Raw genomic sequence first — 23392 nt, forward strand, 5'->3', positions numbered from 1 at the left:
CACTACCAAGCGAGGCAGCTGTTTTTTTAACTCTGCAAAAGAAACCACAGGTGATTACTCGGCATACGCGAGCAGGACTCTGGATGCCATGACTTTCCTGGTTTGTTTACCGGTTGAGGTTCTTATTCCAGTCAGTGAGAACACAGAAGAATATTCAGTTAGAATTTTATATTTGTATGGCTATAAAGGCACTTTTCCCCACTCTTACCACACTGACACAGAGACCTCTCTTTGTTTCATTTCTCCAGAAACTGAGCGAGTTCACAGATTTTTTGTCGAGCTTCATCAACTCAGCAGAGGGTCAAAATATACATGTTTCTGTGAGGTAAAATTAAAAACTGTGGAACTGTGGAACTATCCTGTGCAGAGCAGAAACCCAGCGCCTTTACCAGAAGTTCTGAATTGTACATTCACAGCCTCGAGATAAATGAACTGTGCCATCTATCCTGGCAGGGAAAACATCCTCTCACTCTTTTTCCACTTCTGACTTGCCCACTCCTGTCAGTTTTTTGACAGAAAACTGTGCATGCCTTCCAGGCACTGTCTTTAAACTGCTGACATCACAAAGTGAGTTATGTTCATTAACTCTATAAAGGAAATGATGTGTTGCAAAGAGTTATATTTTAAGTAGTTTGTACACCAAGCTGTTAAAGAATGATTTCAAAGTCCAGGTGTCCAAACTGCACCAACGGACCAGTGTTTCAACATCTCGGAGCTAAAAACACGTTTACTGTTATAATCACTGCTTGACATGCCCACATCCAGCCTTCAAAAGCCGTTAATGGATTCAGAGCTGCACAGGCAAATTTAAATGCTCCTACTGAAACAGGTTCACGGGTGATCTTGTTGCAAACGTCAGCAGTACTTTACCTGAGAAAACAATAGCCGTGACGCTTTTATCTGATGCAAAGCTGACAGCTTCCACTCTTTCAACAAGTAGCTGGTTAATGGCTCCAAAATGACAGACGCTCCAAACACAGTTGCATTCCATCACCTGAAACTTGTTTGACATCTGCCTGTTCTTGGCATTACACAAATACCATTTCCTTGAAGCAACAATGCAAAGAAGCACCTCTGTGTAATCGTTTGTCACTTAAAAAAGGGATTGTTTTTTCCTCTTTTTTTGTTAAAGAGCGCCATGACTGTCACTGTCACCTAGTCACTATTTTAAAATAATTTTTCTGCTCTCACTTAATCATAATGTCACATAACGATCTGAGTTGACATGCACTTGTGAGAAGAGCTATGGAAAGAGTGAGAACACACAGTGAGACATAAAACGCTTTGCGACATGATGAAGTCATCCTGACTGCTTGCCGTTTCCATGATGCGCCTCTCTCTGCAGTACACAACACAGAGACTTTTAGCAGTTGGTCAAGCAAAACAGGAAAACATGCAATGATGAGGAAAAGGGCAAGTGGCAGTAAGCAAACATGACAAATATAGAGAGAGGCGGAGAAAAAAAAAGGTGAGGGAAGAAACTTTAAAATAGCAGCAGTGTGAAAGTCAAAGTCTGTGCTGCTAATATGTCTGTGTAGGAAGACGTAAAGGAAGAACTGGTAAGGATCCACGGAGGCAACAATGGAGGGGTTTCCCTTCCTAAACACACGCTGAAAACAATCCTCTCTGTGTAGAGCGAAGAGTAATGGATGGGTTTCACCACTGCTGCCTTTAGCCGCAGGACTCAAAGCAGCAGTCAGACACATGCAGGCCCAAACACACACACACACACACACACACACACACACACACACAAGCAAGCACAGCATTCAAAAGGCCACACTTTCACACAAGTTCATCTTTTTTTGCCATTGGCACAAGGTCTTTTAACGAGAACTTGGGTGGAGGCTTAGATGTAAATCCTCACATCAGAATGGCACACCTGCAAAAACAGACATAGGAAATGGCGTGCAGATAGCTTCCTGGTTAATTATAGTGCGGCAGCAGAGAGCCCCTCGATTTTCCTAAACCACCTGTCTAACCCCTCCCCACCACTTCGCCTTAATTGCTAAAGAAATTCCAGACGAAGACAGGTATCAACAACTCCCTGATTTACCACTCAAAGTCATGTCACAAAGAAGGATTGTTAGCAGATTTTGCAATGCAGACGATTTCCTGGCTCAACTGCTGTTTCAGTAATTCCACCAAAACCAAGGATTTATCAACAGCACCTACACACAGAAACACACAAACAAAGAGACGTACACACACAGCTTTGGCATTACTAAACTTTGACGGATTTATAGGAGATAAAGGGGCGATCGTGACTCAAGAGTTGGGAGTTCGCCTTGTAATTGGAAGGTTGCAGGTTCGAGCCCCGGCTTGGACAGTCTCGGTCGTTGTGTCCTTGGGCAAGACACTTCACCCGTTGCCTACTGGTGGTGGTCAGAGGGCCCGGTGGCGCCAGTGTCCGGCAGCCTCGCCTCTGTCAGTGCGCCCCAGGGTGGCTGTGGCTACAATGTAGCTGCCATCACCAGTGTGTGAATGTGTGTGTGAATGGGTGGATGACTGGATGTGTAAAGCGCTTTGGGGTCCTTAGGGCGCTATATAAATACAGGCCATTTACCATAAAATATTCTTTTATTGCTGTATACCATACTTAGAACTAAAGAAATTACCACTAGCTGTACAGGGTAATAAAATGTATTATCTGCTATGTATTAGTTTTAAAGTTATTGCTTTAATTGAAATACAGCATATTGCACCAGTATATGCTACTAATCAGTAATGACAGATGATACAGCATGTGAGCAACATTGATATTGAGAGGATGTTTTCAAGGCCAGTTATGCAACACTGCACACAGGTATACTGAGCTAAGGCACACACTTATCTGGTGTGCAAAACAGCAAACACATTAATAATTGATTCCAAACTGTCATGGAAGACAAGCAATTTGCCGTGGCTGCGCACCATGAAGGTAAAGCTGCTTCTGTATGGGTACCCTGTCCTTGAATAAGGCCCAAGAGCGCTTTGCTGAAGGCGAAAAGTGCTGTGACATTTTTCTGCCACAGAAATGAGCTCGGCTTCTTCCACTCCAGATGACACGACTTGTCACACTGATAGACCAAAGCGGAGGGGAAACATAGAAACCACTGGCCTTCGAGCAGGCCTCCCTCACTGGGCCAAGTGGCTGTTTATTTCCAATTCACTTTAATTAGCCTGTTCCTCATGCGAAATACATCCAGTTCACCGCCAAGTGTCAGCAGGTGGAAAGCCAAGGGATTCAAGGAAGGCAGTTTACCGTGGCTTTGTTGCTCACCAGTGGAGCGACAAAGCCAAACACTGTGGAGGACACTCTGAACTCTATCTGATATCCAGATCACACAGCATTAAATGCACTGTGTTACACATGGCTGTAACAAGCTGAACCTGTTAACCTAGCGCAGATGCCAGCATCAATAAATAATCTTCTCTGACATCATAGCTAAATAACTGTGGGAGCACAATTAATAAACATCCCACAAAACTAAAACCGGGGTTACGGGCACACCTCACTCCAGAGGAATTAGTCTCCGTTGTTTAAAATATGGGAAACAACACTCGTGTTTTCCAAGTGTTCATATGGTGGTTATAAAAAATGGAGAAAAAAAACAGGTCAAGGACTGGTGACTCCTCTAGTGAATACACATCAAACACATGCAATTGTGTACACACTGACACACACATACACACGCACACATATGCTAATAATAAAGAGCTCCACAGGCACTGGGTAACACTTGAAACACTCGCTAATAAGCACATGTGTGCACATGCAGGCATACACACATGCTCGAGTATGTTTTCACATAAACTCTGTGTCGCTCTCGTGTTTATGAAGCACAAAGAAGCAAACATACTGAAACAGGCGCATCCAAACAAACACGTGTGGGGACGTTTTAGTGTTTACACATGAAAATCTGCTCGGACTTTGTAACACAATGATTAATTGTCTCAAAGTCTCTCAAGTGTCTCGCACATTCGGTCTCTGTCTTCAATTAAAACGGCTGAACCAGTCTCAGAAGAGAATGCACTCTCTCACACACACACACAGACACACACTCTGTTAGCAGTAAAAGAGAGAGAGAGAAAAATAAAAAGCAAGCATCCACGAAAGTTAGCGACTCTAAACTTTTAAAGTTCAAATTACTTACGAGATGTCGAGCTGATGATGCAGACGGGGAGATAAAGCACTCGACAAAAGGGTCCGATGACCGGAGCGAGCCAATGAAAAGGAGGAAAGATGTGTGCACATTCAACAGAGTCCTTCTAACAGCAAAGACAGAGCAGCAGTGAGTCTCTCTCTCTCCCTCCCTGTCTCTGCCACCCTCCTCCTCCTTTTCCAGTCTCTACCTTTTAAAAATCAGTCTTTCACTCTCCAAATACAGGCACACACTCTCTCACTCACTTAGAAATAATTATACTCTGATTCATAAAGCCTTCCTTTGTCACGTGACCCCGACGCTTCAAATATACAGCACATTTTTTCACAAGCCACAAAATGCCTGGAGGGAAGAAAAGGGCCCAGAGAGCTTAAGTTTCTGTTTTTAATTCTCTCTCTCCCTTCTTTGTCTCTTGGGTGAATTATTTTCTCCCCCCACCTCTTAACTTCTTGGCTGAAGAGTCAGTTTACCTACAAATTGTTTGTGCATGCTGAACCGCATGTCGTGATCTTAGATCATTTGTGTTTCATCAATAAGTTAAGTAGGTTTATTAGGAGAGGATGTTTTAGTATCCCGAAGAACACAGATCATCCACTTTATATTGTTTTGATTTAACACAGACACTGTTTTAATAGCGAGCCAATCTGTTTATCCCTCTAAGAATTTCTATGATGTTTCGCTATGTAATTTATCCCTGGTGTGATCAATTTATGGAACAATCTTAATGGACTGTCTGCTCGGCACAGGCCCACACTGAAGGTGCTCCTTTTGTGTGACTCATATTTGCATTGGCCTGCGTTTTACTGCTTACAATGTTTCTGTGCCAATCTTCCCACAGTTGAGACAGTAACTTACTACTATTATTGCTATTACTAATGCTGCTACAACAACAGCACTTAACATTAAAACAGCAAGCATGAGGAGCCCTTTGAAACCCATTAAGCCAGTATTGGACACCAAATAATTGATATAATAACATTTGGCACTGGGATTAAATAAAAAACAGAACTGGGCCTTGACTGGCATGATTTTTATTTTTTATTTTTTTGGGGGGGGGGAGGGGGGGATACATGACATTTGCCTAATTACTGACAAACTTTATAAGGAATAGTTTGGGTTTTTTGTTTTTTGTTTTCTAAGGCAGAAAATGTGTTTTTAAAAAAGCAGACCCATCTCTCTAAATATATCACTTTGGTTCCTGAATCGAAACTAGCGTTGGCACATAAGCTGCAAGGAAGTCACGAGTGAGATGGCAGGGCTGTGCAGCGACAGCAGCAGATCTGGGTGTGCCCCTGAACGTGCCCCTCTCTCCATATGAGATCATATGTTTCAGATCTGTGTTTATGTGTTTGTGGTTCTGGGCGTGTGCCCTGTTTTTTTCTGAATGTCATGTTTCTCAAGTTGTTTTGGTTATGAGGAGCACCTCAAACCTCAAAACTGGGAGGGGAAGGCACACCTCAACTGGCACCTAAACAGGCACCTCTTCATATCGACTATGGTTTCTCAGATTTACCCCCCCCCCACACACACACACACACACACCCAAAAACAAAGAGAAAAAAAGGAAGAAGAACAAACCACATACGGTCAGTGTAACTACATGCCTACTTCATTCAAACAACAGATAGGGAACAGCTAGTCTAAACAAAGCAAGTACAACACTGAAAACAAAATTAAATCAGAACTAACCTATACGTGTAATATTTACTCTGGAACTTCATCTAAAGTCGTGACTTTCAGGCCTGTTGGCCATGCATCACGGCACAATCTCCTAAATAAGATAGAATAGAATAAAAATATCCTTTATTGTTCTTCATTGGGGAACTTCATGAATCTCATAAAGCTCATAAATCTCATGGTCTGAACCGGAACTACCAAACATTGCAGCATGTGGATTTTTCTGTTTGTCTCCAAAGCTACCTGCACATCCACGGCCGTCCGCCTATTCTGTTTGTAAACCTCAGCAACTGGCCTGATGCGGAGATAGATCTTATCCTCAAACACACTGACCCCAATATGTCTGCGGGATAAAGTCAAGCCATCCTAATGAGGAAAAAAAACCTTTCGGCTTTACTCTCGTTATTCCTGTGAGCTTTCGATCTTTACGAACACATGTGGGCTACAGTAGCCCACCAAACTGTTCCTCCAGACATTTCTGATGCCGGTACAAAATCAGGGTGAATGAATGGATAAGTGGCGAGAGGCACTGTTGCCTTTTTGCAGAAACCTTATGTTCAGGAAGCACAGATCTAAGCCACACTGCAAAGAAAAAAAAAAAAACTTTGGCTGATCTTTATCTTGTTTATATTTGATTTATGTGCTGCTTATGAGGCTACTAAGGCTGATAGAAATCCCTTGAATGTTTATGAAGCACTACTAAATCAGCAGTTGTGTAATATAAAACAAGAAAGTAAATATAGCCATAGGATGCTTAAAAAAATCACCAATTCTAATATGAGCTTTTCAAGTATGTGTGCAGCCATCAGGCCGACTTAGACCATGCATCTGTGTCAGAATGTGTAGTCAAGTGCATGAAGAGCATTGTGTGTGGCGGTGCACGGAGCATGCTGTGGCCCTTATTAAATTATGACAGTGAGCTGTGGGGGGGGGGGGGGGCATTTGAGCACTGTGCAGTTGCAGTAAGTGTGTGGGCACCCGTGTCTGCGTGCATGGATGAGTGTGTGTAGGCAGTAGCAGTGAGAAGGTCAGAGGTTACTAGTGTTTGTGTTTCAGTGTCAGTGAAGTGTGCTCCAGGCTGAGATTTATGATCATTGTGTCTGGGAGGCTGCAGAGTGGGGGGATAATGAAGACAGATCAGGGTGCTATCTCTCTCTCTGGGCACCACTGGAAACATGGCCTATGGCCCTTGCCATTCTCGTATCATTAACTTCAGCCCGTGACATCATAACACACTGCCCCTGACATCAATCCTAACACAGTGTGCTCTCACAAGAAGTCAAACACAGAGAGGCAATTCCTCACAGGAAGTCATCCGGCAAACACAGGCATTGTTGAGCGCATAGCTTTGCAGTTTCTCCGGGTGTGTTTATGAAGATATGAAATATTCATGGAAACATCATACTCGGGCGTGTGTTTCCACTTTAGATTCCACGTATTTGCATTTGCGGAGCAGAGAAGTAGAGGCCTGGGGCTCGCCGGCAGAGGAAAGGGAGTAAGGGCAGAAAGGAAAGAGGAAAGGGGGGATGATGCAGGGTGCAAGAGAGGGAGGAAGTGAGGTTAGAGGGGTTAAAGTGAGATATGGGGGGTAGTACAGGGAATGTGAGAGAAAGAGGTGTGGAATAAAAAGAAAAATGGAGGGCCGGTTTGAGACACAGATGGATGTGGTGGAGTGGGGTAGGTTGAGGGGAGCATTGGCGGTGGGGAGGTGAGAAGGGGGGCAGGGAGTCGGTGTCAGTGGCGGCGGGTTTCAATCAGTAACAAGATGCCTATGATGAGATCACTATTTCCCCACATCCAGATTGATGTCATGAGAAGTTTGGTGCCGCGCTGAGACGGGCAAGGGACGCAGGGGCAACGGCACACAGCAGCTCATTTGCACAAACACATTTATGCACACACAAATGTACGCACGCCTGCTCTTTCTTGGTTAGAGTCTTATACACACATCCTGTGAAATGAAGGAGCTCATTCATCCCACCTGGCAAAGTGCGCTCATTTAGAGTCCAGCAGCCTTGAAGTAAAAACATACACAGAGGAATACTACTCACAGGAAAATGAGTTACTCATGAGCAAAGGAGAAATGTATGTGCAAGGGACCGGAGGGCATATACCAGTATGAACTCCTCTAACACAAACAAATGAACAAAAAGCTTTGAGCAGAGACAAGAGGGAGCCAAAAAAACTGTTTTACTACTACAGAAGAAATAAGAGGGGGGGGGGGGGGTAAAAGTGTGTGTGTGTCGGCACTTTTTGCGCATAACTTCGGGTGCATCCAGAGTTTGTCGACACAGCTACCAGCGTGTGTGCCAGCACATGAGCGCTCTGCCTGATCCCCAACATGTGTGTCCAATGAAAGGTGAACGGTTCTCCTGTCTATACTTTCCTCAAAAAAAAGAAAAATACAAAATCAGCCATGATGTCACCATGAACCCATCTTGAACCCACCTCTGTCAAAAAGCATTACTCCAGCCCTCCCTCTCCCTGCCTCATTTTCTGTTCCACCTCTCCCTCCTTCACACTCCTGCCTCTCAAATTCTTCACTGAGCTCCTTTTCTTTTTCATATTTCCGTATTTTTCAACATTTCCCCTCTCTGGTCCATGTCTCTTTTTTTTTCTCTCCCCCCTCCCTTCTCCTCTCATACTAAAGAACACAAGCTCTTTTTATTCTGGCAAGCATCATCTAATTGAATCACCAAAATGCACAACTGTTTGCCAAAAATGCCAGGATGTTCTGATTATCATAAACTTTGTTTAAGCTGTGGTTTTTCAGGGAGAAAAAAGAAAATGCTCCGAGTGCACGAAGAAAAGCCAAGAATAAAATAAAAAAAATAAAAGCAGGAAAAAAAGAGCGATTGGGGAGAATGCAAATGAAAGAGGGGAGAGGGAAAGAGAGAGCAGTGGGGAAGAGAAGGGTGGTGGGGGCAGCCAGAAGGCAGCCAGAGAGCCACATATGGAAGTGATTCTGTAATTACTGCAAATCTGTGAGCTCAAAAGGAAAGGTCTTCTTTTCCATGCCTCCTTCCCTGCATATAAAACTGCCCTTGTGAGAAACGTGGGCACTAAATACTGCACAAGGAGAGTGCACAAAAAAGTACAAGTTTTCCTTTTCTTGAGCACTTAGGCATATGTTTAGTATGCTGAAGTCAGACAAAGGTTTAGTTTTGTGCATTTCTGTACAGAAGGGGGAAACAGAACAAAACTAATCATGAGGCTAATTCCGCACATTCTGCTACTGGGAAATTTCTGAGCTCAATCAACCATCCTGGACGTCAATCTAAGACTACTTTGGTGGTTCATTCTGGAATAAACTTCTCATCTACCGCACACCCGGCGTCATTCACATAACACGCAACAAGACGTGTGTGTGTGTGAGGCAGGGAGGGAGTGGGCGGTGGGGAGCCGGGTGACAGACGAGGTACGCACAGGCAGAAAGACTGTAAGAAAGTGATGAAGACTGTGTTTGAAGCCCCGGGCAGAGCAGTGCTCTCTGCAGGTGTGTATGTTGGCAGAGACTTCTCTCTCTCGCTCAGTCCCCGAACAGTTTCAGCAGCCTGTAATTATCCCGTGCCCTGCCGTAACGTGTTCTAATGATGAGTGCGTGAGTCTTCGCATACATACAGTAAACACACGCCCGGGTTGACGCCGTTTGAGCTCCGTTTACTCTTAGACACATGCAATTAATCACGGCGGTAGATGATTTATGTAAAGTACACAGTCTTACCTTCTTCTTCTTCTTCTTGGCCTTGAGAAGTTTATGCTTCGGCTTCCAACGCGAGCTTATTTATTCCACAGAAACTAAGAAGACAGAGGTTTTCTGTGAAGGAGACAAAGCAAAGTCAGTTACAGTCTTTAAAGGTGTCCTCTTTGGTGTTTGCTCTGCTTCAGGGATCTTTCAGTCATTTGTCAGATTACGATCCTTTGCCAGTCGGTCACTGTCGCGGTAGCAGCTTCAGGGGCGTCGATGGGAACCACCGTGCGGACAGATTTATGACACTACTACGCCACCTAGTGTGCGAGGGGAGGAGTGCAGCAACACTTCCGCTCAGTACGATGGAAACCACCACAAAGGTGAGCAACAAAAAAGTACACGTGTCAAAATAAAATAAAGAACACTTCAATGTGAACTTACAGAAGCTAATAAATACTAAACTTTTCCTCGTTGCCTAAAATGATATCTAATTTGAAGGAATGCAAACTTGCTATTAGCCTACTACTATACTACTACTACTATTACATTCGTGCAATCTTATAATAAACATAATAGGCTATTTAATACAGTTTTCCGACGTTAACATTCTCCTTATTGGGCTAATAGAGTCATTCAGTCGAATAGGGCCATTAAAACAATTAACTCAGTAGATTGGCTGCTGAGAAAGACTAAAGGGTTTTTTTAGGTTAGCAAAATAGTCAAATAATTTTCATTACATGTTAAAGCAAGACACTTCTTCCTATAATAAAATCCATGATAAATCCGTTTATTATTATTGTTGTTGTTGTTGTTGTTGTTAAGAATAAATTAGAAATAAAGTAAATGTTTGTTTGACTTGATGGCTCGTTTGTTTTTATTAAAATTAGCCTATGTCTAGGGTTACTTTAGATATTTAAGCAAATAATAAAAACGTGTTTGCGGCATTTTTTTAAAGTAGAACGGCTGGTTTTCTACACAGTGGAATCACCGGGAGTCACGTGCATTTGTGCTTGTGATCTGAAACACTTGTTAAGCGTTAATGCTTTGAATTGCCACCGAGGGGCGCTTTCCACAAGTTACCTCCATACGCGCCTGCTTGTTCAAAGCTAATGTTCAACGACTGCACTATCGACAATTTGTTGTCCCCAACCAATTTAGAAACTTATTTTAACTATTAATAATAACAATAATAAGGCATTGATGCAATAATTCACCCTCACACGCAAGCCACGGGCAAAAAAAAAACAAAACGCGAATATATCACAAGCGCACAGGATCCACATTTTGCTGAAATTCCAATTTTGACAAATGCTTTGTGTTCGCACGTGGTCTCCTCAATGAGCATGTTGTTCATAAGTCCACTCGCGCGTCTACATTTTCCCCTGGCACATGCGCTTTGGACTTGGCATTTGCATGATGTTTGGCATGTCTCGATGTTTACCATCCGTTTGCGGCGCTGCTTGTCAGAGCAGTCACGGTGAGCCACGCCTCTTGTCCATGTGCTCCATCCTCCAATCTCTCCATCCCTCCTCACCACACTGTATTTTGCATAAAATGTGTATCAGTAGGGCAGCGCTCTCTCCGGCACATGCACCGCGCACATGTAGCGTGGCTTTACTGAACACACATCACACTCGAATAAGCGCATCAAACTCCCCTCAGCCCCGGATCCCCGCCAATGAAAACGCACAAGAGCGTGAAGGAGAGAGAGGGAGAGACGGGACTCCGCTACATACAAAGAGTGAGCCAAATCCTACACAAACAGCCACAACACAAGTTGGGGAGAACGGAAAAGGCGGTCACATTTCCTACTCACCTGCAACGTGATTGATGTGGGTGTTTGTATCAGTGGGTGTGCAGCTTGTGTCAAGTCCGACAGTGTGTTCAAGGATATGCTGACTCCACTTTCCTGGAATTCGTGAGAATAGTTTAATCTTCGGTCGTGCAACATCACGCGCGCTAGAGCTAGAGGTGCAGTACTCAGAGAGCAGAAGGTATCCAGGTATCATTGGTGGAGACCAGTGTGACTAATTCAGATCTAACAGAAAAGAGGTGCCATCTACTGAATCACCTACAGATTACAGAAGAAGAAAAAACAACTTCACCAGCACTGGACTCTTTCCAATCAGTGCTTCCTATTTTTGCGCTCTATGGAGCAGGTGTTTTGCGCAAAACTCTTTTTTGACTTTCTCGTCTGCCTTTAAAAGACTTTTGCTCCAGTCTAGTGACGTGACATTCACGGAGGTCTGCTATCAAGTTTATCCAGAGGTTTAATCATCCACAAGAGAGAAATGGATAACAGCCCCGGCGGTGGTAAGATTCTATTTTATGTTTGGCGTGCTGCAAATGTCTAGCAATGGTGATTATGACAAAAGTTAGAACTGAACGACTGATGGATATTCATTCATGTTGGTACCAGCGATCAATAAACGATAGCAATTCAGCTCGATTTGATCATAATGTGTTATTAAGTGTAAAACAGAGCTGATTTTGATTGAAATGAAGCAGAGCTTAAATGAATACATCACAGAAATGCGATATCCCACTGCTTTAATAATTGTGCAAACCACTGATTTATTTATTTATTCATTCATTTTTACTTGTGGCGATTTTTTTATCATTACATGCAGCAACGAGTGGATGAACTTTAATTTTGAGGGTTTTGTATTTTACTCATTTCTGAGCTGAGTGGTTTTAATTAAGACTGTGAATTTAAAGGTCAAACAAAACCCGATTTTAAAGTAAAACTTCATGCAAAGCTACCAGGACGTTGCTGTGCATCGTTCAAATGTCCGAGCGCAACAACGCCTGGGAAGGTGAGCCGCTCGGGACTGAAGGGAGGCTGGCCACTTCCTGTTTCTCCCCACGAAAACAAACTCACGTGGAGTTACAGTATGTTGGCCGGCACTGTAATCATAATCTGTCATGCCAGAATTTAAACTGCAGCCCTGTCATATCATGCAGAAAAACACTGTTTGGCGTAGGGGGCGTGCCTGTTTTCCTTTATCAAAGCCATTTCTGGAGTGCCTACAATATAAAGGCTGATAATGGAAGGACCTTTATCCGTTAAGTGGTATTAAGCAGCGTTTTCTCGAGATCAGTCAAGGGTGCACATGCTCTTTGCTTCCCTCTCCTAATTGACGGTGAATCATTTACAACAGCCACGGTCACGTTCTGGCACAGGTGATGGACGCACCCTGTGCAATAGAACTGGAAACGAACCCACTAACTGTGTTATGACTTTGAGATTTCACTGATAAAGTGGGCCAGAGTAAATAGATGAATAATCATATATTAGCTGTAGTATTACTCAGCCGATAAAAACAAAGATTGGGGTGCTGAGTTTTGTTGTTTGTCTGTCCAAGAGGCAGAAGCAGTGAAGCAGAAGGTTTTTCCAAAAGTTTTTATATCTTTATTTAACTGTTTATTTATATTTTTCTTATTTATTTGTTCAATTAATAAAATAAAATGTCTTTAATGACATCCCACTTTTTCCTCATTTTGTAGCCCTTAATACTTCAATACATTCACCCAAAGGTTAATGCAATAATTTATTCATACATAAAAGATCTTATAACTCAAATAATAGACCCAAATTCACGATATATAGCTTAGCAGGCTTGTTATGTAATACTAGTAAACATAATGTAGGGGAGTAGGCTACAGTCAGCTGGAACAGGTTACACAGGGCCAATTATTGGGGAAATATAAATCAGTAAAAACTAATATTTGGAGCATATAATAACATACAAATGGTTGGGAACGCATTGGAAAGTATTTATCAACATTAGTATTCACATCAGCTCTTTTTTTTTTTTTAAAGGCAGTTGGACCAGGGTGTGGAAGTCAGAAAACGTTTTATGACACCTGCAATGACAGCTCTGTAGCACTATAATAGTACATAGCTACAATGTTTGCTCGCATTTAGCCGTCAAATGATAACCAGATGGTGTAAGCAAAATTGGAGAAAAAGAAGAAGTTCTATGCCCTTCACTGCTTAACTTCAGGGACTTTAGTTTCCTCTCTAAACCGTCCTCTGGCACACCCCTGGTGGAGATCTTCTGCAATATTTTCAGCATCATTAAAGTATTCAAACCATTTTTCGCCATTGGCTGTAAAAGAGTGCGTTGGTGCTAAGGCTGACTAACTGGCACAAACATTCAGACAAAAAGCCCCGTTTTTGTCAACATTATGTCCTCAGTGCTTAAACATTTGCTAGATAGTAATCCAACCCCATTATTTTTGAAGTATGGGGGGAAAATAGGCCATATAAATAGGCTAGAAGACGTTTCAAACTCAGGAAAAAATGTGTATCCCAAAGTAAGACACCTGTGTCCTCAAAAATATGAGTAGCCCTATCACAATATAGGCCAATTTCTTGTCAGCAGCCTGTATCGCTGCACCACTCAGAATGGAAGATGCTGAGTGGTGCAGCTGACCTGAGTTACAAGTGAACCAGTCCTCTGGTTATAAATTAAGACTCAGCCAAATAAAAGAAAACAATTACATTTAACATCCCAGGGCATGACTAATCACAAACAGATGGATTTTGAATTAAACGTGTTTCTATCTTCACGCGAATTTTCTCCGAGATACTTTGGTCTGGTCACACACTGACACACAGTTTTCGCCCTGCTGTTTTAAACTTAGTTGCACCGCCCGGCTGTGCTGCTGCTGCTGCTGGTGCGCGGTCAGACCACCCTGCCGCATAACATGCTGCTCTATTTAATTTGGCTCTTTAATTATAAGCCTCTGGCGGACTGTAGAAGCTCTGGCTCCCGGCTGGAGCGCACGCTTCACATCTTCCCGGTGAAAGCCCTGTCAAAAAGCCCTCCTCACGTGGCTTCCCTTGCAGAGCCGCGTGCGACGCGTGAGATATCCGGGCCCTCCTCCTGCCGCTACCCCGCTCTCACGGACGCTTCTGTGTTGACGATGCCGCCTGCGGTGGTGGTGAGGCAGAGCTTGGTCAGTGGGTCAGCAATTCCACACGTTAACTCTTTTCTCTCTGGTCACGTTTCCCCGCCTCATGCACCACTTGCTTCTACTGAACACCGCCCCCTCCTTTCATTTAAATCAGTGCGAGCTTGCAGTGTGGTACAAAGCTGAGTCGATTTTGATTCTGCAACATCTGTCCCCGACGAATCGGTTCAGGGCACTCGTGCATTCATCGTGCGTTTGGAGTGGAACGTGACTGTTAAAATGCTGAAAGCTTGCATAGCAATGAAACCGACGCTTTATCAAGACCACAGAACAGACTGAAACAAGACAGGATGTTACACGACGAATCATATTCTTGGGGTCTCTAAAATAGGCCATAGCCACCCACTGTGATACTCTAATACAGCTCGCCCTCTTAATTGCATGAGCCAGAGCTGCTGTGTGATGCGGCACCAGTTTCGAGAGAGCTGCTAGAGGCACATAGACACAATTCTATCAAGTTCCTGCGATATTGACCTACTTTCACGAGCCCGAGGTAACAAAGTCTTCTGCAAACAACCCAAGTAGAAACTGTGTTCAGCATAGCACAAACTCATTTCATTGGCCGCAGAGACCTGCATATTTTCTGTTTTAGAATAATACTAATAAAAAAAATAATATTTTCCCAGAAAGTCGGGATCTATATTTAGAAACTTTACCCCCAGGGGAAAAATTATGACTGTAGTCACTTTAACTGTGCTTCTATCCACTTCAGCCAGTGAAAGTAAGAGATAAAGAGGGAAACAGAAGGGAGAGAGAGACCGCCTGTGGAGGATCCAGTGCTCACGTTTCTCTGCCTGCTTTCTGGTCCCAGGCAGATTAGCGTTTGCACGGGTACACTAAACTTAAGATGGGCAGTGACCGCGTCCTCAATTGATGCTGTCTGCGTTGACCTGAATTGTGGGAATCTTGTGCACGTTGTAGCAAGGTGCATGGAAATCCTCTGAGTACGTGGGAAATCCTGTGCAAGGCACAGGATCAGACAAAACTGGAGTTTGGTTCAGGTGCTTTAATATGGCATGTAGCCTTGCAGGAGTTGCATTACCTGTGTTTGCAATCAGTAGATCAATACATTCCTGTATGTATTACAGAGCTTTAATAACCCTCCTAATGGACTATTTGCATAAGATGAAAGATAGAGTTTTATCTTTTAAACGAAAATCTATGTGTAGAACAGAAATGAATTACAGCAGCACTTCACAGCCTGCTTGGACACTTCCTGCACCACTATTCAAAAGCAGAAACGGATTATTCATTAACAGCGTTCACAGTACAGTGGCTCGGGAGGGGGTCATTCATAAACACAAGGCTACTGTACATGTGAGTCTTCAGGTGGACATGCAATGTGTTTGGGTGGAGTGAGTCGGCGTGGGCTGGGCATTCACTGTCTGCGTGTAGGCTCACAAGGAGGTGAGGCTCAGGTCTGGTCTGCTGGATCTGTCTATGACTCTGGCATGAGTCAACAAATCCTCCAACACGTGCTGGTGGAAGGATTATCAAAACATTTGCGCTAAACAAATGCTGTTCGCAGCAAAGGGATCGGTCTCCAGGCACATTCAGCGAAAACCAGCGTGCCACTCTCAGCTGCATGTGCAAGTTTGAAAAAAAAAAGAGTTTTAAGTTGGAAACATATTTTTTAGACTGCTTTTAATACTGAAATAAGTGCGTACAGAGCCTAATTTGTAATCTTGAATGTGTCTCTAGTCGACTCTGCTGCACACTGCCTTGTTATTACGGCAGTCCAAACCACAAAATCGAGGTTTTACCTTTGCACAAAAAAAAAACAAAACAGAAAACAAAACAGAAAACAAAAACGTGACTCACATTCTTCTACTGTGGAACGACAGTAGCAGAGGCTCGCTGCTACCTCACGCTCAGTGAGTGAGGGTGGCGGCGGTTGGGGGCTGTCCCATTCAGCGTATGTTTATAAACACAGATCTGACTTCAAATTGTGTTAGATTTCAACACGAGACTGCGGATTTGGTTCGGCCAGTAACCGTGTCAGGAGTCCACGCATGTGAGGCGGCGGTCAGGTGTCGTGCTGTTAGCTGGCGCTGGGCACGGTGCCAGGGGAGCGAGGCTATTATTGGAGCGGAGGAGGCAGCAGACCCCGCAGACACGTGAGGTCGTGTCTCCGCTCATCCACAACGCCTGACTAGAAGTGAGAGAGCGAGAGAGAAACGAAAGTTCGGAAACAGCCACAGTTGAATGACAAAAAAGAATCCGCTAATATTTACAGGTGCTTTAAGACTGCATGACGCAAGAATTATTTTTAAGTGATTCTTCTAGTGTACGTCTCTCTGATTCGTTGCTGTGCCATCGGCAGTCTTTTTAGCGCCCACTTTATCCTCTTGAGCGCACCATTACGCCTATTACACTCAGCGTGCAGCGACGTCGCTGCAGATACTCAGAGCCGCTGTCCACAGATTGTGCAACATTACATCACAACACATCCACATCTATAAAGTAGCCCTGCAGGTTTTCTAAGCAATTATGGGTAGCCAGATTTTTTTTTTTTTAATTTATAAATCATCTAATCCAGCCAAATTTAAACAAGGCTATATATTTTTTTTAAAGTCTTTTTATGTGAACATCTCCATTCTTTCTCTTCAGGAGGAGTAATCCTGTATGCTGGCTCCTCTGGCAGTGCCAGTCCCAGCCCTGGCAGCCCTTCCAGTGGATACCAGACACAATCACCTTCTTCACACTCCCAGCCCTCATCTCCAGAGGAGGTTACCTTCACGGAGATTGGGGCATTGAAACAAAGGGCAGCTGGGTGCAACACTCCATCCTCCAAACTGGTGTTCCAATTCCCAGAGGTCTATAGTGGCCCCTCAACACCAGCAGCTACTCCACAGCATTCCTATGCACACCCCATTGCGGGGAAAAGGCCATGCGGATTCCCGGGAACTTTCACCAGTAAGTTTTCCTAACTATCGATATGCATAAATATTTATTCCTTCATATACGTATGTGTGTGTTTTTGCAGCTTATCTCACAGTTCACTTTCCTTCCTCAGAGACAGGTGGAATGGTCTTGCTTTGCAAAGTCTGTGGCGACATTGCATCTGGTTTCCACTATGGAGTGCATGCATGCGAGGGATGCAAGGTAAGGCAATAATCAGAAAGAAATGTGAAAAAACTGTGGAATATTTCATATATGTGTTGATTTTTTTGTGCCCTGGTTTCACATGGTATATATGTAAACATGTCTGTTTGTGTCAGGGGTTTTTCCGACGCAGCATCCAGCAAAACATCAACTACAAGATGTGCGTGAAGAATGAGAACTGTCTGATCATGCGGATGAATCGGAACCGGTGCCAGCACTGCCGTTTCAAGAAATGCCTCTCTGTCGGCATGTCAAGAGATGGTGAGACATCCTGACATATTTTTATTTTATTTTACTGAAATTTCTCCTCTCGCTCTTCTGCCAGAATACCACAGTGCTCTGATTAGCCAAAGCAGCAGGGAAATGGGCACACAGAAAGTGGTGCAGTACTGATATGTAGGTCTGAGTGAAAAATGTAATGCAGGAAGACTTTTGAGGTCATCATGCCAGTAGCTCAGTCACTCAGTTTGTAGGAAGACTTGCACCTGTCTTGCCCTCCTACTTTGTCACTGCACTGCCTGTAAGTACCATCTGGCTTTGTATCACTCTTTTTAAGTTACTAAGTGTCTTTCTGCTGCCCTTTGCAGCATCCACCAACACCTACCTCTATGCTCTTGTTCAGTGCAGCCCCTCCCCCTTATATGTACCCACTATGTTCCCTCAGCTCCCCTTACATCTCTCCCTCAGACAGTGATTTATGAGTAGAGGAACCTTGAAGTCCCTAAAGCTATCTATCATCGGGAAAACTGCAGCAAACACAGGAATTATTTTAGGAAATTGGAACAGGGTCAACGTGATTACCTTGTGTATGCCCATAGAACATCTTACTGCAATTAATAAGGGACAGGGCAACAATTAAGCAAGGGATGCAGAAACCATCGTTATGACAGAATTTTTTTTGTTTCACCTCATTCTGGCTCTGAAAGCTGAACAGTGATTGATCACCTATCACCACAAATTAAGAAAACAGTTGGGCTGACCTAGAAAAACAATACAGAATCAGCCCTATAGTGTACTCATACATCATGACCTACTTGGTGTAGTTTGCCTGTTTTCTTCCTCTCAGTATGGTTTCTGCTTATCTCCACCCTCCAGTACTCTGCATTGCCTAATCTAGTAAAGAGGTTAGTGTTATTTCTGCATGTGCTTGACACTTTTGGTGCACAGCAAAGAAAAGAAAAAAAAGACGGTGGCAAAATGCATCCAAATGAGAGAACATTCAGGTTGACCCTCTTACGGGAGATTTTTGAATGCGTTAAGGACCACAACCTAGAAACCCCTTTTTGCTCAGTTTCAAGCATTACGAAAACAGGAAAACCGCAGGCAACTGACTGCAGCCCACAATAAATAGTACACCCTGATTTCACACCAGGCAGCTGTGTGACTCTGGCGCTGCAATATAGGCAAATATTGAAGTCCGTTGGCATGGTGGCACACTTTTCTTCCCGTAATCAGACAGAATACAGGAAAGTTTCTTTAGGTTTCTTCCTTCTGGTTAGATTTTAAAATGCCTTTCAACATAATTTGCATATGCAGCTCAGTAGTGTGCATTTGCTTCTTTTTAAACCATGATGACAGGGATTAAGCTCATGTTACGTTATTGGCCACATCCTCATCAAGTTACTCTGCAGATTACAAAAGCTTCTTTAGTATATCCTGCAAACTACTACTACAACTACTCTTGATCACTCAGTTTTGCACAGTTATTGTCATTCTGTTTTTTATTCTAAATTGTGGTTGTATGCAGTATGCAACTGATATATATATAAATACATATATGTATACACCACTATACCACTTATATGCTTTATAAAAGAAATCGCGTGTGCTCTACTTTCAAGTCTTTGAAGATGTACCATTTTTATCTAACACACACTTCTTCACTTGCATTCGCTTCCTGGTGACATGCACTACCCAGAATAGAGAATACAATAACCACAACTTGCTCGGTTCAGACCTTAATCCTCCCTTCACCTTAGTCAAATCTTGACCTTATAATTATATGATTTACATGATGAGTACTTTTGTCCCCAAAAGGGAGGCAAGTCCTCACAGTTTGACAGTATGACTGCACAACAGGAGCGCCACGCACACACAGTCATTTTCCAGCATTGCCATCCCTCGTGTCAGTCTTCTTCATGCTCTCACTTCTGTCTCCTCAACTCTTCAAGCCCACCACTCTCATACTTCTCCTTCTCACGATCTCAGTGCCAGTGACATCATGCCGATGTTGCCCCACTGCCCTACTTACAAATGGAGGGAGGGAGCAGTAGAGGAAGACGATAGTGGTGGATAGAGGAGAGGATGAGGCAGATGGCAGCAGGGGGTCTATAAATAGCCTCTCCAGCTGATGGTTACTGTGAGAAGGGGGGTGGGGGGGGGGGGGGGGGGGGGTATGGATGAAGAAAAGGAAATTTTCATCTCCCCACTTGTGTGATTCACCTTGAAATCACTGTAAACAGTTTAAGCATGTTAAGCTGCGAGTTTTTATCTCTTGATAAAAATGAATAAATCTATGAATTCATTTGTAACTTTCGTTGTTGTTGAGCTGCTGATTTGGATTATTGTATTTGATCAAATAAGAAAAAGGATTACCATTTATTTAGAAAAAGACAAGAACGGAGAAATGAAAAGCACAAAACAAACATTTACTGGGATTGCCCGTGCTGTCGGTGACAGGAACCTAACCTTTTCTCTTCTGCTTGTATCTTCCTTAGCGGTGCGTTTTGGCCGTATCCCTAAGAGAGAGAAGCAGCGACTTCTGGATGAGATGCAGAGCTACATGAACAGCCTAAATGAGTCGGCTGCCATGGACATGGACTCCCCTTCAGTGAGGGAAAATCCCACCAGCACAGACGACGGTACCTCAAAAGAGGCCATTGGAGCCATTTCCAGAGCCTATCGTGACATCTTCACCAGCAACAGCAGCAACCAGGAGCGAGCATCCAAGTCAGGCAACATCATCTCCAACAACAACAACAACACATCTCCCTTTTCTCAGGATGGCAATTTTCCTCAAGTTTCATCTCACCCCTCCTCAGCTCAGAGTTATCAGTCTTGCCCAGTTACCCCCGCCAGTGTATGCCCAGTCTCCTCTAATCACAACCAACCTGCATTTAACAATATGGACAGCAATCGGTATACCTATTTAGTGTCATCAAATCAGAATCACAACAAGTCAAATGCTACAATACCTCAAAGGGGAAGCTCTGCCAATCATGACAGTTTCCGCATTGCAGGCAGTACCCAAAATCAGCCCTCCTGCCCATGGAAGTTAGCTCCAGGAGCTAAAGTGCTGGTAAGTACAAGACGCTCGCTGAATTAGGACTGCTGTATGATTCATTATTCGACAAGCTATTTATGACTTGATGTTTTTTGTCTTTTCAAAGGCCTGTCCTCTCAACGCGTGCCCTGTGTCAGGGGCAGAACGCACAAGTCAGGAGATATGGGAGTCTTTCTCTCAGTGTTTCACCCCTGCTGTCAAGGAGGTTGTAGAATTTGCTAAAGGCATCCCAGGATTTCAAGAGCTTAGCCAACAGGACCAGGTCATGCTGCTAAAATCAGGCACCTTCCAGGTAATGACATACATTTTCAGTTATACATTTTGGTAATGATAAATGCATCATAATGTGTCCAGATGTGTTTTTGGCTAAAGCATTTGTCTCACGTTTATCTTTTTGTTTTCGTCTTTTTTCACCATTTCTTGCGTGTTAAGGTTCTGATGGTGAGGTTCTGCACCTTGTTCAATGCTGGGGAGCATACAGTGACATTCCTGAATGGCCAAACTTACCCGCTGCCCACTTTGCGTGCCTTGGGCATGGGCTCTCTGCTGGATGCAATGTTTGAATTCAGTGAGAAGTTGAGTTCTCTGGGACTAGAGCCTGATGAAATGGCTCTCTTCATGGCCGTGGTGCTGGTCTCTGCAGGTTAGAGAACAACAGTTACAAATGCTGCACCGCAGTGACAGTTCGATAATGAATCCACAACGTGCTAACTGTTTCAAATCACTCACACCGGTATGCTCTGTGTTCCTCAGACCGTTCCGGCATTTCGGACACGAGGGCCGTGGAGCAGCTACAGGAGGGCCTTATCCGCGCCCTGCGTTCACTGATCACTCGCCGTCGTCCAGATGATACCACCCTCTTCTCCAAGCTGCTTCTGCGCCTTCCAGACCTCCGCACCCTCAACAACCTGCACTCTGACAAACTGTTGGCCTTTCGCATTGATCCTTAAGAAGTCCCCTCTTTCACAGACTGCACAGGAAAAAGACTATTTCACACAGAAAAATACACAGTACATACACACATACAGATATTATCTTCCAAGGGCAGGACTTCCTTCAATATTGAGGAACAAGGAATTGTGCAATTGATGAGTGTTGTTTTGAAAAGGATAAATGAGGGCTACATACATATTTTGAATTGCTGTTGATCGTCATGCAATGTTTTGAGAGGAAAAAATACAATACAATAAAAACAAACTCATGTACACGCATAAACCTCCACACCACTTGAGAGACATTGTTCAGTTAAAAAGAAAAAGATTAAATCATTGTGTAGAGTTACTAGCACCGTTCTGGAAAAAGAAAAAATCATTTGTGCACTTGCTCATTATATCCTGTATACTTAAGAATAAAAGCCAGTTCACTTCTGTTTATTCCGCAAGTCATACAGTATTAACAGACCATCACTAAGCAGCCGCTAAATGATGGATGTTGTATATGAAATTTTTTTTACTTAGGGACCACTGGTAATGATTGACCATGTGTCAGTTTGTGTTTAAGAAAAAGGGAATCTGTATATAATACATAGTGATACCTGAAATGTTAAGGCACTTGTGTGTCACTGTTTTACAAACATGCCATCTGCATCAGTACTGGAATGGGATCCCTGCTTTAACCTGCACATGACAGGATGCAGTCTCTTTCTAAGTTTTGACTAACCTTCCAGAAAACATTTGGCTCACCTTGAATTTAAATGTGTCATCGTGATAAGACAGCACGATTATAATATTATTTCACAAAAACATAATGTCTGTCACTGTACCGTATCACATCTAGACCGATGGAGTGCACATGGGGTTTTGTAGTTCCTGTGTTTATTTTTTGTTGCTGTAAATATTATGTTACCCAATGTTGATGTATCGATTATTGAACTGATATGATGGATCAGACATATGAGTTTGGTGTAATGAAGAAGAATGTAATGACCTTCCTGTATTTGGTGGGGATCTGGCTATGCCAAGGGAGCTTTGCTCAGGAGAATGTGTAGTAGGGATTCTCAAACAGCTTAGACACTCCTCCTGCTATATTAGATGATGTAACAAACCAGCATAATCCCTGAAATCACCAGCATTCACTCCACATGCACCCTTCCTCTGGCCCCAATGTTTGTCATACAAACACAAGAAATATTTTCTTTGGGTGAGAGATCTAATTTGATTGGTCATCTCACTGTTTGCTTGTTTGATTATGGCTGATTGAGCACATCTTGTACATTTTGTACATTTTTCTTCCTAAATAGAAATGATACAATGATATAAAGTTGGAATTATGTATTATTCTGCCTCTGTGTCTTTTTTGTAAACATTTGTGTGGGAAATATCAGTTTAGAAAAGAAACATAGGCTATGTTGAGTAATTAGGCCCGTAGTTGTGCAACACTGTACACTGGCAGTATGCTGTGAGTGTGTTAACCAAGTTTATACATTGTGCAATTATGTGAACGTTAGATAATTTATTGCTAGCAGACTGCATTAATAAATTAGGCTATTATTACATTAGCTGTAAGCAACTT

The 23392-nt window shown here is 43.3% G+C and overlaps 2 protein-coding genes across 3 annotated transcripts in view; one reads left to right on the forward strand and one right to left on the reverse strand.

The window, feature by feature from the left end:
- Window positions 1-21494, reverse strand: part of rarga (retinoic acid receptor gamma a) — a 52995-nt gene extending 31501 nt beyond the window's left edge. Inside the window, exons 1-2 of one of the 2 annotated variants that reach the window (XM_012921193.5) lie at window positions 21389-21494; window positions 9547-9639 (exon numbers count right to left, since the gene is read on the reverse strand). The gene's annotated coding sequence lies outside the window, so the exon portion shown is untranslated. Of the gene's footprint in view, window positions 1-4136; window positions 4325-9546; window positions 9640-21388 lie in introns of those variants that run through there. The other variant, XM_012921192.5, reaches the window with a different exon arrangement.
- On the forward strand, window positions 9930-23157 carry nr1d4a (nuclear receptor subfamily 1, group D, member 4a). Its single transcript, XM_004558794.5, has 8 exons — window positions 9930-11826; window positions 17104-17409; window positions 17510-17598; window positions 17715-17859; window positions 20316-20896; window positions 20988-21173; window positions 21314-21524; window positions 21635-23157. The coding sequence occupies exons 1-8, from the start codon at window positions 11805-11807 to the stop codon at window positions 21829-21831; spliced, it is 1737 nt and encodes a 578-aa protein (XP_004558851.1). The 5' UTR covers window positions 9930-11804; the 3' UTR covers window positions 21832-23157.
- Window positions 23158-23392: the final 235 nt, after the last annotated feature.

The sequence above is a fragment of the Maylandia zebra genome, linkage group LG20 (assembly GCF_041146795.1).
Source record: "Maylandia zebra isolate NMK-2024a linkage group LG20, Mzebra_GT3a, whole genome shotgun sequence".
Taxonomy (NCBI): Eukaryota; Metazoa; Chordata; class Actinopteri; order Cichliformes; family Cichlidae; genus Maylandia; species Maylandia zebra.

Excerpts from the sequence above, each read along its gene's own strand:
- nr1d4a (XM_004558794.5), top strand. The coding sequence starts at position 11,805 with ATGGATAACAGCCCCGGCGGTG. Across the intron at positions 17,410-17,509 it reads ATTCCCGGGAACTTTCACCA|AGACAGGTGGAATGGTCTTG; the intron begins GTAAGTTTTCCT and ends TTCCTTCCTCAG. Across the intron at positions 17,860-20,315 it reads TGTCGGCATGTCAAGAGATG|CGGTGCGTTTTGGCCGTATC; the intron begins GTGAGACATCCT and ends TATCTTCCTTAG.